Source organism: Atta colombica, unplaced genomic scaffold (assembly GCF_001594045.1).
Source record: "Atta colombica isolate Treedump-2 unplaced genomic scaffold, Acol1.0 scaffold190, whole genome shotgun sequence".
NCBI classification, from domain to species: domain Eukaryota; kingdom Metazoa; phylum Arthropoda; class Insecta; order Hymenoptera; family Formicidae; genus Atta; species Atta colombica.
In genome coordinates this window covers 44,796-65,021 of record NW_017259283.1, presented here as the reverse complement: position 1 = coordinate 65,021, position 20,226 = coordinate 44,796, and the positions used below count along the sequence as shown (strand labels likewise).

General features: G+C 32.8%; 1 protein-coding gene across 1 annotated transcript in view; it reads left to right on the top strand.

Annotated features, from left to right (window-relative positions):
- The window catches only part of LOC108686821 (deformed epidermal autoregulatory factor 1), a 39,012-nt gene extending 18,786 nt beyond the window's left edge, over window positions 1–20,226 (top strand). Inside the window, exons 2-4 of the mRNA XM_018192303.1 lie at window positions 11,992–12,483; window positions 14,300–14,758; window positions 19,550–20,226. Of these exons, the coding sequence (XP_018047792.1) occupies window positions 11,992–12,483; window positions 14,300–14,758; window positions 19,550–19,750 (1,152 nt within the window). The 3' untranslated portion in view covers window positions 19,751–20,226. The remainder of the gene's footprint in view (window positions 1–11,991; window positions 12,484–14,299; window positions 14,759–19,549) is intronic.

Genomic DNA, 20,226 nt, shown 5'->3' with positions numbered 1-20,226 from the left:
TTTTTGAGTGCCTAATAAGTTATTTCAGTAGATTATTTAATCGAAGAGCTCATGGCGCAGTGGTAGCGCATCTGATTAGTAACGTTGCTTCAAATCCCAAACTTTTTTGATTTTTTTTTTCTTTTGTAAAATACAATTACAGTAATAAGATTGGAAATAAGATCGTTTATGTACATTACTTTAAATACGAAGCGTCACTACGTTTTGATAATCTAAAGGAACGTTCTTAAGACGTTCGCATGGAAAGCAAGAGATTTCGGGTTCGATTTCCAACCGAGGCAATATTTTTCGCAATAAGTTTATTACAGTTTTTTAAGATTAAATTTGGGAAATTTAGGGGATTATTAATATTTCAGATTGATTGTATTGAAAGTCCAACAACCACATCGGCACGCAATTATAATTTCTGAAATTAATTCATTTAAAATTATTACACACAATAAATGTATATCAATAGATTAATACATTTTGTATATTTATTATACATTACAAATGCATTTTTCCGTTTGCATTCTCTGTCAAGAAAATCTGTTTATCAGATAATTATACCTATATTCAACACAAATAAATGTGAAATGTGTTTTATTTATTAGAAGTAATGATACAATAAGATATCGCGAAAATTATTGTTTTTCACATGTTTTTATGATAAATATTATCCTACAACATGTATTGTACCATCTACTTCTAATGAATAAAATACATTTCACATTTATTCATGTTGTGTATATAATTATTTATTAAACGTATTTCCTGAATCCTATAAATATATAAAATGTACTGGATGCGTCACCAAAATCCGGACAAATTTCAATTTAAATTTTCCGCTATGTTGTGCCTCCGCCAGAGGTTATTGACATCCGAGAAAGCCTGATGCTTCTACAATAGTAATATATAGTAATAGTGAATAATCATATTCTCAAAATGGGCAATGTTGAAACCGGAGTATAATCGAAGAGCCACGATCATCGAAGGCCTTCGCGCTGAGTGTTTTAGCAACGAAAATAATTTGGTTCTTTGGATACCCGAGATCAACCATTTATGACGTTTTGACGAAATATACGGCTTTAGAACAGGCCAATGAAGGTTTCAGTATATATGCCTGCGAGGAAGAGTCACTCGAAAAAATGAATCGCGAGGATTCCCGCAGTCGTTGAAAAGACTCAAGCGCTGATTTCGGATAATCCAGGGTAATCGTTGCGCGTTTTATGTAGATGTAGTGAAAAATGGATTCCGTGGATGGAAACTGTGGCGTCTGGAAGGCCATATATTTTTCAGCAGAACGGTGCACCGGCTCATACGAGTCTTTAATTCAAAATTGGCTCTCAGACAATATGTTTTGGTTCAAGGAATTCTGGCCTCCCAACAGTTCTAATTTAAATCCCTTGGACTATTACGTATGGAACGTAGTTGAAAGATCACAAACAAGTCTCGGCATCCCGAATGTGACGTCATTGAGGATCGCTATTGAGGCAGCATTCGTCGGCATGGGCAGCACTACATTACTGCGTGCATGCGAATACTTCAGACCGAAAATAGAGGCCGTCATTCAAGCTAATGGAGGATATTTCGAATAATTGTGCTCTATAAGGATCCCCCAAGTGCCATGTAAAAGGATTTTTTGTAATATTTAATTTTTTATTAAAAATATTTTGTTTAAAAAAATTGTTCCATTTGTCCGGATTTTGGTATCCTGTATTAATCTATTGATATATATTTATTTTATTTTAATAATTGGATTTTATAAAAGAAAAAAAATATCAAAAAAGTTTGAGTTTCCGCAATGTCGAAGTTACTAGTCAGACGCACTACCGCTGCACCACGAGCTCTTCAAGCAATCTACTGAAATGACTTATTAGGAACTTGAAATTTTCAACTTTGTTTTTCTCGCAAACGTTTGAGTAATGACTATCCTTTTATCCAATAACACTCGACGTGAAAACCTATCACTACAATAAGTTTTGTTGAAATCAATTGGTATCAAGTCTCGGATTCTTTAAATATCTTAAAAAGTAAGCATTTTCAAGAAAAATGTTTCATACAAAAGTTACAATATATAGTTAATATAGGTCTTATAAAGTCTTGTTAAAATGGTTTATTTACTGATCTTATCAATTTGATCTTACAAGGAGACTTCCTTGTAAGATCAAACTAATATTTAAGGGATCCGGGACTTGAAAGCCTCGTAAGTCTAAAAGCTTAGAATGCTCATACGGAATACAAGAAATCCGAGTTCGACTCCCAGTCGAGGTAATATTTTTCGCAATAAATTTATTTACAATTTCAGCACATTAATATCTTTCTAATATGATACCTGATTGAGCATCGAATTATTAAAAATTGTTTAGCAATTTAATTTAATTTGTGATATTATTATAGTAATTTAATTGTTTATAAGTCTGAAAAACCAATTCGATGCGCAATTCGAATACTACAAATATAGTATACATTCATGTACATATACATATATAGTATATATATAATTCACATTGAATTATTTAAATTTAAAGCTCCAGCTTCGACCAGTATAGGCTTAAAGTTTATCGATTGTGTTTCAATATTTGTCTTTGTTTTTTAAGGTTACCGAGTCAAACTTTTTATTTTCAAGAATGTCTTTATATTGTACTAAAATTAACATCATTTTCTTTGCTTCGGAGAAATTCTGAGCACATTTATGTTGTGGTTTATTTGTCATCTTTCCTTTATTCATTATTTAATACTTATTATAACACTACGGAGATTATGGACGGTATTCATAGTCGAATCTTATATTTAAGATCATCTTAAGTACAGTCTTGAGATGTTATGAACCAATCAGAGAACCGCACTGGCATCTTAAAATATTATTTAAGACAGTTTATGGGAGCTGCATTAAATATTTATTTTTAAAAAATGAATATAATAAAGAAAAGTTACGTATCAGTCCTCGGACTTTTAACATCTTAATTATGATTGAGTTACGACATCTTAAAATTGACTTACTACATCTTAAAATTGACTTAAGCAGTCTTAAATGTAAAAATCGACTATGAATACCGATCTGTTTCGCTTCGTGAAATTGGTACTGAACTTTTCTTGTTTAACACACTTTATGTATGTTCAACACTCTCTATAGAAAGAGAACCTAAGATGCATTATGATATGTGTCAAATAAGGAAAGAAACTTTATGACATTAAACTTTTACGTGACATTCATAGACAGAGAGAGATTTTTTTAGAGAGAGACGCTTGCAAACTGAGCACACCATGAAAATGTCCCTGGTTATACTGGTTATACTGGTACAATTATAAATCTCGTTTCGTCTCTGACAGATTTCTTAACTTCTATAATCATTAATGCTTAATATCTCGGTTCGCGGGGCAGGACGATTTTTTTCTGCTGGATTCGTTCATTTCGTGTAAAATGTCGAATGAGCCTAATTTCATCGAAATCGGTGAGGAAGCTCAGCCTTCACACCAACAAAAGTGCATATTTTCATAATTTTGAACTGTGATGTATTCATAGCTTACAAATTAACTGTTGAAATTTTTTTAATTGAAGCAAATTCAAACAAGACGTTTTATTCATAATCTTGAACTAGGATGTACCCAGCAAATGAAAATGAATTGAAAATTTTCAATCCATCCAAATTCGTATTTTAAATCCAAAAATGGATTGGATTTCATATAAAAAATTTTTTAAAAAATTAAAAAATAAAATAAAAAGATAAAATTTTTATGCGTGTAAAAAAATTTAAATAAATTAAAATAGTAATTGCATGAAATATTCTATAGTTATTATCTCAAAATTTTTATACAAAAAAATTATGCTAGCTGTATAATGAAGGAAATTAATATGAAATTTTTATTAATATGAAATATTTATAAAAGCGATTAATTTATTAATTAGAAATTAAGTAAAAATAAATAATTTATATATGTTATATAACATTTATTGTACATGTTTATGTAGTTCTTTTTATAGTTTTCTTTTAACTATTAAATGAAGTAGAATTCATGATATATTTTTATGGTACAACTTTTTTTTTACTCATTCTCAGTTGAATTAAAACGAAAACTTTTTTAATTCTGAATAAAATAGCATTCATGATGCATTTTTTTAATGGAACAGTAGATTTTCTAATCATAATTTTGAATTGAATGACTCATTTTAAAAGAAAAACTTTTTAATTCAATTGAATTGAAAAAAACTACATTTCCTATTCAGAATTTTGAATTGAGCAGTATTCATGATGCACAGAAATGGCTGATATTATTTTTAGGTTCAATTGGATTGAAAAACTGCATTTTCCATTTACAATTTTGAATTGAGCAATATTCACGATGCACACAAAATACTAATATTATTTTTAGATTGAAAAAAATAGAAAGAAATATATTTCATGCCATTCCTTTAAATACATTCAAGATTGCAAAGGAAAAGACATTTGTTTCATGCAATTCCTATAAATAAATAAAAATGCATTCAGAATTGAAAAGGATTCATCTTAACATTTATGAATCCGTATTTCTGAAAATCTAAATACATTTTAATCCATTTCAATCCATTTCAATTCCATTTGCTGGATCTTCATGGCTAACTTGTTTACGACATAAGTATTCATGGCTAACTTGTTTACAACATCAAATGGGTAGAAATATGAAATATGCTATTCATCATGTTGAATTTAGATGTATTCATATATGTATTCACGTATTATTTTTTGATTGAAATGAATTAAAATACGAAAAAAGTTATTCATCATGTCGAAATCAGATGAATTTATAGATTCAAATGGATTCAAAAAATCAGAAGCGCGAATTCGGTAATGTTGAAATTAATTCATTTCTATTCATTTTAATTTATTCTCGTTTACTGGGAAGTTAACTGAATGTTTTAGATGGAGTGTTCGTAAAAATCAATCAATATTAAATTGAGTTAATCTTAACTGAAGTTTCACTAAATTGCAATTAAAATCAAAATTGGTAAAAATGATTCTATGTTAAATAAGATGTTAAATAAGATGATTAAATATGGGGTCTATTACGGGGGTCTATGAATTAGATTATTGACGAATTTCTAAAGTTTTCAATTATGTTTATTTAAACTTAAGTTTTTTTTTTTTAGATTGTATACGAATTCGATAGCAAATTTGACAAATTTAAAATCATGAAAGATTATAAATTTTTATAACAATCGACATTTTTTTAAGTTTTAATATCCATTATATTAAATAATTTTTAATTTGTTTCTTTGACATCGGATTTGTATTCTACAATTTAAAAACTATTTAAAATAAATGTAATTGAAAAGTAATATTTGATACATCATCAATATTTAATTTACAAGTTTTCATAAAATTCCCCATATTTAATCATGAATATCTTATTATATTATTATATTTAATTAAATAAATCCTGAGAAAACCTTAACTACATATTTAATTTAATTATATTCTTGAAGTTTCCACGGGTGCTTTCTATATAAAAGTTATGCATTCCGCGAGTTTCCTCCGTGCTCAAATCCATTCTTGAAATAACAACGTTTCGTGAACCTTGCAGTCCACTTCATCAGAGTGAGCAGCCTAGTATTGAGCTATTCCTCCGGATCGTTCCTTTTATATTACGCTACTTATTGGGGGGGGAAAAGAAGAGAATTGTAATAATTGTGCGGGGGGGGAGGTGAGGAAAATTGGTCGGTCTTCAATAACCGGGAGAATGATTTTCTATATTTTATTTATGTTGTAGCCATTATTTCTATTTAGATTGTTAGGGTGTTTTTGTATCTCTATAACTTCTCTATACTTTTTTGGAAATGGATGTAATGTTGACTATTGTGTTGTTGTTTTGTCAAATAGTATTTGATGTTCTGCGTGTTTTAGCCTGAGACATCACGTTGATATTCTTTTATCTTTAAACTCCACCTGTTCTTATCCGCCACGCGGCATCTGATAAATCCTAGATCGTATTACATGAACAAGCCATGAAGACCCTCACACAATTCTCTGGAAGACAGAAACAAAAATACATAAACCTTGCCCCTCACAAAAATCCATCCTCTCTACTTAACATCAAGAACCTATCAAACAAAGACCTCTCAAGATACTATATCTGCGCTTGCCAAAGGTCCTAACTAGTGGCACCTAGAAAGATTCCAAAGGAAGAGATTATCAACCAAATAGAGTCGACCATCTATCGAATATTTCATCAGAATAAACAGATAATATCCGCAGATAGGTAAACAATATCCAAAGCCAAACCCCTTCCACTAAACATCATTAGACAAGAGCGATTGGCTCTCCAAAACCTGAACAGGGACACAAACATCATCGTCCAGCCAACAAAGGCAATAGTAGTCATGAATACATCAAACTATAAGAAAAAGATGAAGAAACTCGGACAAAGCATACAAAAAGCTTGATAAAGACCAACCAATATAATAGCATAGAACATCAAAATTTTAATGAAGAAAAGCAACATTCCCAATAAAACTAATCAATATTAAAACCTACAAATTCTCTCCCATCAAGACTGACTATCAAAATTACACAAACTAAACATCCCCCTCAGACCGATTGTCAGCGCCGTACACTCCCCGACATGCAACTTATTCCTCTTCCTAGCACAAACTATAACCTCTCACTAGAAAATCCGAATCACACATAATCAACTCAACGGACTTCATACAAAAGATCCATAAAATCCGACTACATTTCACAGACCTGCTTGTAAATTTTGAATCCCTTTTCATATAAGTCCTAATAACACACATTAAACATAATAAAGGTCTCACACGAAGTCCCCTCTGACTTCATCCCTAATAGAGCACTGCTTAACAACCACTTACTTCTATAACAACCAATTTTATAAACAAACTTCAGGAACGACAATGGGCTCCCTATTTCTCCTGTATTCATCAACATCTTCTGGAGTATTTTGAGAAAGAGACTCTTAGAAAAACATCCAAAAAACCAGAAGTTTGATTCTGTTATGTAGATGACACATTGTGATATGGAGACACGGCAGAGTCGAACTCTGTAAATTCCTTATTTTCCTCAACAATCAACATTCAACTTCACTATAAACATAGAGGAAAACAGAAACTTCTCTAGATGTCTCTAGGAAAGCTAACTATATCTTAGATTGTCAACTGTATAGAAAACCAACACACACAGATAGATATCTACATTCCGAGTCGCATCACCCAACACAAAAACAGTCTGCAATAAACTAGGGTATATAAGCTTAAATCCGCTGTTTTTTAGTCACAAAAACACATTTTTTTTCTTAGGAAGTAAAAACAAATTTATTCAAAGTACTTGTCCTCGCTAACTATACATTTTTCCCATCTTTCAAGACAAACCACTCATCAAGCCATTTTCGGACGTCTTCGTAAGAATCGAAGTGCCGCTCAGCGAGCGCGTGACGAAAACAGGTGATAGTTAGAAGGTGCCAGGTCTGGTGAGTAAGCGAGATGGGGTAGCACTTCCCAATTGAGTTTCTCCAAGTAGTTTTGGACCATTGTTGACGTGTGCGATGGTGCGTTGTCGTGGAGGAAAATCAGCTTGTTATGTCTTTTCCGATAATGCGGCCTTTTTTCACGCAGAGCACGATGCAATTTGATCAGTTGTTGGTGATAGCGGTGAGCATTAATAGTTTCATCAGGTTTTTAACAGCTCATAATAGATGACACCCTCCTGATCCTACTAAACGCACAGCATCTTCCGTCCGAAGCGATTTGGTCTTGAGGAAGATGTTGATGTTTGGGCGGGATCAACCCAAGATTTCTTGCGTTTAGGATTCTAAAAATAGATCCACTTTTCATCGCCTGTCACAATCCGATGTAACAACTTTCTTTTTTGTCTGGCAAGCAGAATTTAGCATGTGTTTTGACGTCGCTCCATCTGCCTATTGTTCAGTTCATGCGGGACCCATTTTCCGATCTTTTGAACCTTCCCCATGGCATGTAGCCGCATGGAAATGGCTGCTTGAAAAATACCCAATTGCTCGGCAAGCATTTTTTGCGATTGGGTATCGTCCTCGTCCAAAAGAGCCTGCAATTGACAGTCCCTTCCTAGACCGATTTTCACGCTTCTTGTCACTCAGGTCATTGTTGTCATTGAACCGGCAAAACCAATCTCTGCACATTGTTTCCGATAAAGCATTGTTGCTATAGGCCTCCACAAGCATTCGATGCGATTCGGCAGCCGATTTCTTCAAATTGAAACAGAAAAGCAAAGTTTCCCGCATATGCTTTTTCCTTAGCAAAAAACTAGACATGATTACGAAAGAAAAAATGTATGTTGTATGAAATTGCTGATGATGTACATTGGTTAATGTTGACAGATGTCAAACACATAAAAAAAAGTGTGTTGTGTGCCCAGGGCTTTGTACGCTCACTAATGCTACCTATGAGCAAACAGCGGATTTAAGCTTATACACCTGGTACATAGAGCTTTTACCATCTCTGACAGATAGAACTCAACTACCTAAAACTAGCCTTTAAAAAAACGGACATGACAAAAAAGACATAACCAAAATAATCAATAAACATGCAAACAAAACAACGGTCTTTGATACAATTAGACGAAAGGATCTTATTCATTCTCTCATATGTCTATTCTCTCATATGTATCAAAGGAACAACGGATTGGCAGGATATTAAACAAACACAATATCCGAATTATCTTCAAACTATTAGGTGTACAACTTTGCTTCCGCCGTTTTCCTATAGATGGCTTTAGCGGTAAGTGGTGGTCGAAATAAATAGATGTCATACAATAAACTTGGGCATCTGTCAACATAACCCCATAGAAACATTAGTCGATTTGTGTCTGCATCATAAAGTTATTCTCGATTGAAAATGTCAGTTTACGAGCCAAATTCTCGTCATTTGCGGGAGGTTTTAATTTTTTGCTTCAATATGAAGAAATCTGCGGCTGAGGCTCATCGAATGCTCTCAAGTATTTATGGTGAGGCCGCTATTAGTGAAAGAACGTGTCGTGAGTGGTTTCAACGCTTCAAGAACGGTGATTTTGACGTCCAAGGTTATGCTCTGTGTTTGGTGGGACCAGCTCGGCGTAGTGTATTATGAACTAAAACCGATTGAAACAATCACAGGCGATCGAACGCAATTGATGCGTTTGAGCATTGAAAGACAAACGGCCGCAATACAACGAGAGACACGATAAAGTGATTTTGCAGCATGACAATGCTCGACCCCATGTTGCGAAAGTGATCAAGACATACTTGGAAACGTTGAAATGGGAAGTCCTACCCCACCCGCCGTATTCTCCAGACGTTGCTCCCTCTGACTATCACTTGTTTCGATCAACGGCCTGGCTGACCAGCACTTCCGGTCTTATGAAGAAGTAAAAAATTGGATCGATTCGTAGATAGCCTCAAAAGATGACCAGTTTTTTCGACGCGGGATTCGTACGCTACCCGAAAGATGGGAGAAAGTAGTGGCCAGCGATGGACAATACTTTCAATCATATAATACTTATAATCATGAATGTATAACTAGTTTTTTACAATAAAGCCTCGAATTTCGGAAAAAAACGGCGGAAGCAAAGTTGTACACCTAATATCCAAAAAGATAGGAACAAATCTTAAGAAACCCTAAAGATCAAGGATTTCTCAGCTCCGCAGGAATATACAAAATACTTTATTTTTGCGGGCAAGTATACATTGGAGAAACTAGGAGAAATGGTCAACCTACGGATAAAAAACATCAATATAATGTCAGGCTAAAACACGCCATGCAGTTAGCATTATCAGAACACAACATCGAAACAGGACATCGAATAGTGTTTGATAAAACGACATTATATATTATATATACTTTTCAAGGAAGTATGGAGAAACAAAAACACCATAGAGATACAAAAATACCCTAACAATCTAAATAAAGATAATGGCTAGAACATAAATAAAATATGGAAAACCATTTTCCTGGTTATTGAAGACCACCCAATTTCCCCTACTTACAATTCTTTTCTTTTTCCCGCATCATCCCAACAAGTAGCGTAATATAAAAAAAAAACGGTCCGGAGGAACAGCTCAGTATCAGATTCCTCGTCCTGGTGAAGTGGACTACAAAGTTTATGAAACGTTGGCATTCCAAAAATGGATCTGGAGGAAATTTGCGAAACGCATAATCTTTATTTAATTTAATTTTTATTGCATTAAAACTTCTTTGACATGGTACATAGTTATCGTAGTTATAATATATCGTAGTTATAATATGATTAGTAAGTCGATATATGTAAAAGTAGCTCTTTTTAATTACGAATTTCTCAAAATTGATGGCACAATTTAGAAAACGCATTCGTATTCAGCATTCAAAAAATTAAAGAAAAGTCACTAGTCTCATTCTAATGTTCGAAAAAAATAATTTTTTTATACAACAGTTATCGATACATATTCAAAACTTTATCTACATTTACAGTTATCTATAATTTAAAATGACTTCTTTTCCATGTTGAGGTAAATTAAAAAAAACAAAACAATCAATAAAACATGATAGCATCTCCACTTAAGCAATACAATTTCTAAGAATGTTATCCGTGGTTATTTCTTTTAATCTTACTTCTCTTATATAAAACAGATAACTCATGTTTCTAACAAAGAGTAATATCGAGAAATATACTGGAACTTTACGGAAACAAATAAATAAATAGATAAACAGATAAATAAATAGAAACATAAATGTCACTTTATGTTCCTTTGATGGATACTTAATCCTCAACTACATGTCTCATTTCAGTGTCTTAATTTACATATCTCCGTTCCGAGTCCGTTATTTACGGTGTTTGGATCTCTATAATTATCTCAATGGAAAATTTTTTTTTCTTGTTTAATAAAATGCCAAAATGTATATCATTGAACCAAAATATAAGTACCAAAATATAAAAAGGTTCTGATAATAATTAAAAAAGTTATGCCAAAAAATATTAAAGGGCAATTTGTAAAAAGAGTGTAATAATCAATTTTTTTTTAATCATATCATATCATATAAATCATATCATATCATATCAAATAAAAAAGGCACAGATAAAAATAAATAGTTTTGGAAAGAGGAAACTTGAAAGAAGGTGAACTTAAAAAATACGTTATATTGATTCATTTCAAAAGTATAATTATTTGCGCGACTGAAGTGGGGACATTTTTAGATATTTATGCTCGGAAAAATATATCGGAGATATGTCGGTTATGTTCTTTAAAAAAGAAAAAATGCAATGAAAAATTTTATATTAAATATATAATGATTTCGACATTATTTACTCAGATTTTATAATTCCGAGAAAATAAAGCGATTGTTTCACCAAGTCTCTTGTAAAAATGCTTTTTTGAATATATGTTTTTAATTATAAGAGGACACATATATTTGAATACAACACTAATTAAGAGGCACTTACTAAAAATGAATTTTCACTTTCGGCAAAAATCTAACAAATTTACATTTGACGGATCCAAGTTATTCAAGTCAACCTTTTATTGCATCCAATTATCATCAAGATAACAATGAAACAATTACATCACGGCGATCGATAGAAAAAGGATCCAAATTGTTTTATTCCCTCACTTCAACTCTGCAATATTAATCGTACAAAAATAAAAATAGCCGACTAAAATTTTCTCTCATCCAAATGACTCACTCGTGTAGTTGAAGGTTTAAGATTGAAGACAAAAATAATTTCTGTACAAAAGTGTTCTAACGCAATCCCTCTCTATGTAATCTTACATATTATAATTTAAATGATAACAGTAATTAAAGATACAATTTAAAAACTTACAATTCAGATCAAATTTGAGCAAACCATGTCTAATTTTTTAGACAAACATGTCTAATTTCTTAAATTTATTTTGAAGTAAAGTTTCTTTATTAATGGCATAATATGCATTTAATAATGGGATTTATAGCAAAACCTTAGATAAGTATATATGCTGGTTTCTTTGATTAACATCACACGTTTAAAATTGTACTTAGACATATTTTTTTATTTCTAGCTGCCAGGTTCGGGACAGTTCAAACAGATGCTATGTGTCGATAACGGGTTTATTTGTGAATCACGTCATGACAAAGATTCAGATCCTCTACGTTGGAATGGTGAGCTGAAAGCAACTCATATAGTGATTCAGAACAGCACAGATGAAACAGAATCGGAGCAAATACATGTATCCACACCCAGTTCTCAACCGATATATAACTGGTCAGATTCGGCAAATTTAGCAGTGCTTCCTATCAGATGTAAAAACACAAATGCGGAGTTGCACAAAAATAGATTCGGATCTGGTGGTAGGGGACGATGTATTAAACTCGGCTCGGATTGGTACACACCTAGCGAGTTTGAGGCCCTCTGCGGTAGAGCATCCAGCAAAGATTGGAAACGAAGTATTCGATTTGGCGGAAGAAGTTTACAAACTCTTATTGATGAACAAATTTTAAAGCCTCACGCCACTTCTTGCACTTGTGCGGCGTGTTGTGATGACGAAAGTGCGGTAAGCAAATTATTTGTGATCTAATATTCCATATGTATCAATATATGGAGAGGGATTCGATCCACATCGCCAATTTGATATAAAAATTTGATAATTTACTAATTTGATATAAAAATTTCTAGTTGTGTGTGGACAGCGGAAAAGAGATTCCAGCTGATATGTGCTATCGGAATATATTAACGGATCTTTTCCAATATTTGACATTGATATATATACAGAGTGTCTCAAAAATAGGGTAGGAGCGGCATTGGGAATGTAGAATGGATCAAGAAGAACAAAAAATACCATTTTGAGATATTTGCTGTAATTTTCGAAAAAAAGAAGCGCCGTTGTTGAGGGGGCGCGATGGACTGTGCTATGAATTCTAGCGGCGCAGTTTCAGTGCACATTGACTTAGACGTTTTCTTTTTTAATTCGAAAATTACAGCGAATATCTCAAAATGGTATAATTTTTTGTTCCCCTGACTCATTCTACACCTTCAATACGGCTCTTATCCTATTTTTGAGACACCATGTATATTCGATATAAAATTGATAGAGATATGATAAATAGAGATGTAAAAATACCTTCAAATTCAATTTTACAATTACTTATGGTAAAATTACGGTAAAATGCTAATGTATTAGTAATTGTGGCTATATTTATTGTCTTTATAATTTTATATACAAATAGACTGTATTTCCCTACTTATGTATAAAATAAAACAACATTCTTTTAATATTTCTAATAAGAATCGCTGATAGAATAACAGAGCTATTAATCAAATCTAAACATATTGTATAATTTAATCGTAACAAAATGTGTCTATATGACACATAGACGACTTATGCTTAAGAGGATGCTGGAGTTACCAACGAAATGTGTTTCGTATTTCTCAAATCATTTCGTTTTCTTTATACAGAACAAAAAATCCTCCAGAATAAAAGAAAAAATGTAAATACTTTTGGAAAAGTACAAACCGATATAAAAATCTCCAAAAAATTGTAAATTAGTTTTCTGTTGCCATGTAGATTCATTTCCTTCACATATATGTATATAAATAAATGCAAGGCTATATCTAAACAAAAAGTACTTTTCCATATTTGAATAATTTATAAGAATATCATGAGATTTTCAAATTATGATTTTGAAGCTTTTATAAAAGAAATGGCTTGAGAAGTACGATTTGAGTGCATCACATTCATATGACATGTAGGATATAACAGAGCAAGAAATGTACGTAACTTTTACTTAATGATTTTGCTTAATGTACATAACATTTTCTGGTATATCTTATTTGGAATTAAAAATCCATTTTATCGACATCGAATTAAGTTTGGTCGTCGCTCTAGCATCTCTTTTAAGTATGTGGCTACTTGTCGCGCTAAGGCGGCGACTGATAGTTTTGATTACGATGTTGTAAACGGGTGTATATCAATTGCCCACATCACTAATTGGCTAATTAAAAATAATAATATAATCTTATTGATGAAGCAGTAAAAAATTAGAAACAGGCCGATGTGAGTAGTATGTGCAAATGCGCCACTCTCGTCGTAAATTGTTCCTGATTTGGCATCTCTGCCTTAAACGTTGCGATTGTCGGTTGTTTAACTATTATTATATCAAAATAAAAAATTAAGTTAAAGCATTTTTAATGAGTAAATACTCTTATATCAAATTACTTTGTTTTTCTAATTTTTTTAAATTACCATTTTATCAGCCTCAAAAAATTACCGAGCAATTTACTATATAATTAAGAATAAGTTATTGTGAAATTGAATCATTTTTATCTCTAATGATAAAATAAAAATTTCCGTTTAAATTAATATAATTCAGACAGGGCCAGTTCGCCTTTTTACTCCGTACAAACGTCGAAAAAGACCTAAGGATTCATCAGATGGAGAGGCTCCCTCACGTAAGCACAAAATCGAGAATTCACGAGATGGTAGTAATAACGATGAGAGTGGCGACGAGGTTGTTGTACCTGACAAAGAGGTTTGGCCGCAGTTCGTTTCTACGGATGGATTAGTTGTACAGCAACCTCAAGAACAGGATACGGTGCAGAATGCGCATCAAGCAGAAAATTGTCAAAGCGATGAAGTTTTTAAAAAATTGGATGAAATGTCAAACAAAATGATAAAGTTGGCTTATGAATTTAGACGTATTTTGGAAGAAGCGAAGGAGTTAAATAGGCAGCAGAGAAGGGAGCAGGCATTGGTTGCGCAACTTGGAGGAAGGACAGATGTCATCGAAACTGTTGGATTACAACCAGCATCCGATTCACATAACAAGAAGGTAAACAGTAAAATCATTTACAGAAAAAAATATTTTTTATTTGTATTCTATTTTTATTATTATTAGGTGTACAACTTTGCTTCCGCCGTTTAATAACGGAATGCAGCCTAAATATATCTATATGTCTCTTATTTTCATTTTTGTGCTAAAAATTCATTTTTATGTAAAAATGAAAATAAAAGGTATAATCTCCAATGGCCTTGATCTTGATAAATATTATCCAGAATACGATTCTAAACAATATTCAAAAGATTTTAGCCATCGGACATCTTGCCTAATGCTAATGTTGGCAATACTGTGATTTTCAAACCTCATAACTCGAAAAGTACTTTTGAAAAATAACTTATTATTGTAATGTTTTGAAAAGCTCTTGACACAAACTGTTAGCTTCTGGAATCAAAAGTAAGGTATTCCATAAAAAAAATTGATGTGACCTTGATCTGATCTTGGCGATGCCACTCAAAGTCAAAACTGCTAACATCACTATTATATTATTATATTATTATATAAATATATTATTAGGTGTACAACTTTGCTTCCGCCGTTTTTTTCCGAAATTCGAGGCTTTATTGTAAAAAACTGGTTATACATTTATGATTCAAAGTATTGTCCATCGCTGGCCACTACTTTCTCCAATCTCTTTCGGGTAGTGTACGAATCCCGTCGAAAAAATTGGTCATCTTTTGAGGCTATCCACGAATTGATCCAATTTTTTACTTCTTCATAAGACCGGAAGTGCTGGTCAGCCAGGCCGTGTGCCATTGATCGAAACAAGTGATAGTCAGAGGGAGCAACGTCTGGAGAACGGCGGATGGGGTAGGACTTCCCACTTCAACGTTTCCAAGTATGTCTTGATCACTTTCGCAACATGGGGTCGAGCATTGTCATGCTGCAAAATCATTTTATCGTTTCTCTCGTTGTATTGCGGCCGTTTGTCTTTCAATGCTCGGCTCAAACGCATCAATTGCGTTCGATACCGATCGCCTGTGATTGTTTCAGTCGGTTTTAACAGTTCATAATACACTACGCCGAGCTGGGCCCACCAAATAAAGAGCATGATCTTGGACGTCAAAATCACCGTTCTTGAAGCGTTGAAACCACTCACGACACGTTCTTTCTCTAATAGCGGCCTCACCATAAATATTTGAGAGCATTCGATGAGGCTCAGCCGCAGATTTCTTCATATTGAAGCAAAAAATTAAAACCTCCCGCAAATGACGAGAATTTAGCTCGTAAACTGACATTTTCAATCGAGAATAACTTTTGATGCAGACACAAATAGACTAATGTTTCTATGGGGTTATGTTGACAGATGCCCAAGTTTATTGTATGACATCTATGATCTATTTATTTCGATCATCACTTACCGCTAAAATCATCTATATGAAAACGGCGGAAGCAAAGTTGTACACCTAATACCATATAATGCAATATTTATCTGAAATATTTTTCTCAAAAGTGCATACTTTCCGAGATATTAAGTCGATCCGGGATATATGGGACCTTGTATATACTTTGTATATACCTTGTATATGCTTTTTGACTTACATACACGCTCATACGCGCGCACGTATGCACGCAATGGTGTTTTCCAGCAAGGATACAGTCAGTGTAACAATGAATCATCCCTGTTGTTTGCTACGTTAAACAAGAATGAAATGATTCACTGTGTTTACACAGTATCTGACTTGTCCTTGCTGAATAGCACCCACTGTATAACATTGTGCACGATTCAATTGGAACAGATTGTGTATATTGAAACAGATTTGTGATTTCCATTTCGAATAGAATTAGATTAAATGTAGCTTTTTCCGTTTATAAGTCTATATTAAATAAAAAAAAAGTAAAAGTACCGGTCATTCAACGTTCTCCAATCTCATTTATAGCCGTTGCGGTTAGTAACATCACCGACGGGATACTATTAAAGACGGTCACTTTTAGTAAATTTTTGGCGATATAAAGAGGATCCGGAGGTAATTGAAGAAATTATACTATTATTGACTACACTGATAAAAATTTGCAATTATTAATATAAATATTTAGCTAATACATTATTAAATTTATGATTTTTTATTATATAAATGCTCTATAAATAAATATGCATACTTGTAAAGCTATAATATCCTATCTATTGCCGAAAAATTATAATTTTTTCTCTGCAATTATCATCTCTGTTGATAATTAAACTTTTATGACACACTGAAATCACAATTTTAAAGAAAAATAGAATATTATTGAATTTTAAATGCATATATATACACCGATAAACATGTCTACAAAACTAATAAATCAAAATTAGTATAATATTATCAATTTTTTCTTAATCACTTCAAAATTAACAAGGACGCGAACTCCCACAAGGATGTCAGTCTTTAATAATATCTCATTAATGATAACATGTAATTATCACTAGAAAATACAAGTTTATACAGTCGATTTAATAGTTCTCGGCTGAATACAGATGTGTAATATTGTGTTTACGATAACGGACAATTGTCGTCCGATGCAATTGTGTCGCTGTGTGCAACAAAGTGTCTAGAAATATTGCAATTGGAAAGCCCAATGACCAGCCAAACCATACTTCATATAATTCATATTGGAAAGAATGGCAATCATAATTTGAGCAAATGACAGAAGTATATTGGGTATGGGAAAAAGTTCGTGGCGATTTTTTAGTAAAATTAAAGTGTTTTTCTTAGAGTATTGAAATCAATTTATTTAAACCAAATATGCTCCATTATTTTCTATAATATTTTGCCATTTTTGGGCCATAATTCCATCGCGATAGAACTTCTGTGGTTTCTGATCGAAAAACTGCTTCAAGTGATTTTCACAGGCCTCTTTTGAAGTTAGCTTTAGCCATTAAGAGAGTTCTGCAGAGATCTAAATAATAGTCTGAGGGTGCTATGTCAGGACTATACGGTGCATGCATTAAAACTTCCCAGCTAAGCTCTCGCAATTTTTTCCGAGTCATTAAAGATATGTGTGATCGAGCGTTGTCGTGATGGAAGACAACACCTCTCCTATTGATTAATTCTGGCCGCTTCTTCTCAATTGCTTGTTGTAATCTCTGCAGTTGTTCACAGTAGAGTTCGGAATTAATTGTTTGATTGGATGATAACAGTTCATAGTGAACGATTCCCACTACACACACAACATCACCTTCTTCCAGGTTTTGCGATTGCTTGTGCCTTCTCTCCTTTCTTTATCCACGATCTTTTTCTAGTTGGATTGTCGTAAGTGATCCATTTTTCACCAGTTATCATTTTCTTCAGAAATGTTAATTCGGTCCATCATGTTCCTAACACTCAACTCGTGAGGAACCCAAACATCGAGCTTCTTTTTGTATCCAGCTTTATGTAAATGATTTAAAACTGTTTTGTGATCGATGCCTAGTTCCCTGGCAATCTCCACAGTGCTCACATGCTTATCATGCTCGACTTTTACCATGATTTCATCGGACTTTTCAGTGATTGGTCGACCGGAGCGAGGTTCATCTTTCACATCGTGCTTTCCAGCACGAAAGCGAGCGAACCATTTTCGTGCTGCTGATTTTGATAGAGTGTCTTCACCGTAAATAACGCAAATTTTTTCACAAGCCTGTGCATTCTTGCCTCTATCATAATGATACTGCAAAATGTAGCGAATTTTTTCCTTATTTATTTCCATTTTCAAAATAAAATAACTTTTGATCCACCGATTTCAATCTTTTTCGGCTCAAAACAAAGGTTAAAATGTTACTTTTTAAACGCACGTCTAGTGATGCGATTAGTAGTTGCTGACTGAGCATTTAATGCCATCTAATGGGTGTGGGAAAAACGCCACGAACTTTTTCCCACACCCAATATTACATTCAAAACAAACTCAGCGAAAAATTATCGAGCTTGGTAAAAAAACGATTTAAATAATAAAATTCTATACTTTTACGTGCATGTTGTTCCCTTAACGTCTTGCACTATTCCAAACTTGGACGTTTAATCAATTTTGCATTTTCTCACTTTGTCATTCGCTATTTTGAAAATAATGACTCAGTATAATTCTCATTCAAATATTCTTGAAAACATTTCAACTTCATTTGACGTTCTTAAATATATTTTTATCTTCATTATTTACCATGTTATGATCATTTGAAATTTGATATTTTCCAAAATTTTTAGTGTACCGCTTTTTTGGGAAATGAGTGTATAATATAACTTGAAAATTGAAGTATATAGGACATATATTCATATGAATTTTTTTTGTTGAACTTATGTTTAATATATGGATTTACCCCTCGAAGTAATGAAATGCATTTATGTGAATATGTATATGTATACATCTATTATTAAAATTTGTTCAATTATTTCCAACTAATATCATTTTAAACAGGACACTCACTCGATCATGGGTCTATAGGTGCGGTCCACTTAACGCTATAAATCCTTTGAAACTTTTGAATCGGAAGAAAAAATTTTATTAATTGACTAATCAAAAAATGTTTCGTCGAACCATGTGTATCAAGTGGACTAAATCTATTCTATAAATTTTTGTACATTTATTACAAAGAATCTATTTTATCTATTTTGCAGAATAAATAATTAAGACTGTTTCATTATTCATTGGGAATATTGAAAATCTATAATTCATGTTACACGTATTATAGATTTTCAGAATTTGCAATTAATAATGGAACGCAACTATATATAAACGCAATAAGAGTACAATAAAAAATAAAATATATAATACTAAGTATAAAAGTATATGTAATACTATAAATATAAAATAAAAAAATATATGTGTAATAAATTTCAGTGTGCCAACTGTAATAGAGAAGCGTTTGCAGAATGCTCTTTATGCAGACGCACGCCGTATTGTTCCACGTTTTGTCAGCGTAAAGACTGGGGTAGCCACCAGATAGAATGTGTGAGAGGTGCGGCCGAAACCGTGATGCTCATAGTCGAAAGCGGCAACGGGGATACGAGCGCTCTTCCAACAACTGCGACGGATCAATAGCTAGTGTTTCTTACACCGATTCAAAAGAATGCAGAAAACGAAGAATCTGAGGATGTAGAAGAATTGAAATTCAAGGAAGAGACGTATAAGATTTGAAAAATTCGTGTTGTATGAAAATAACGTGCACAATGTCGTGTACATGTATAATAAATAAATATATTTTATGTGTATATGTAATACATAGTAATAATGTACGGTATACGTGCGCGTGCGCAGATACGTACGGGCTGCATTCGATTTACGCTTTCAGCACTTCTTCAACGTCAAAACCGAACACAGCCATGTTGTACGTTTGATGTATAATATATGTATGTATGCGTGTACACAGTATTAATTATCAGATTCTGAATTACGCAATTGACAAAGAGAGATAAAAAAGGGAAATAACAACAACCTCTTGCAAAGATGCATAATTATATTGTTTGATGCATAATCAGTTGTATAATGCTAAATTTGTATTAATACAAAATTGTATT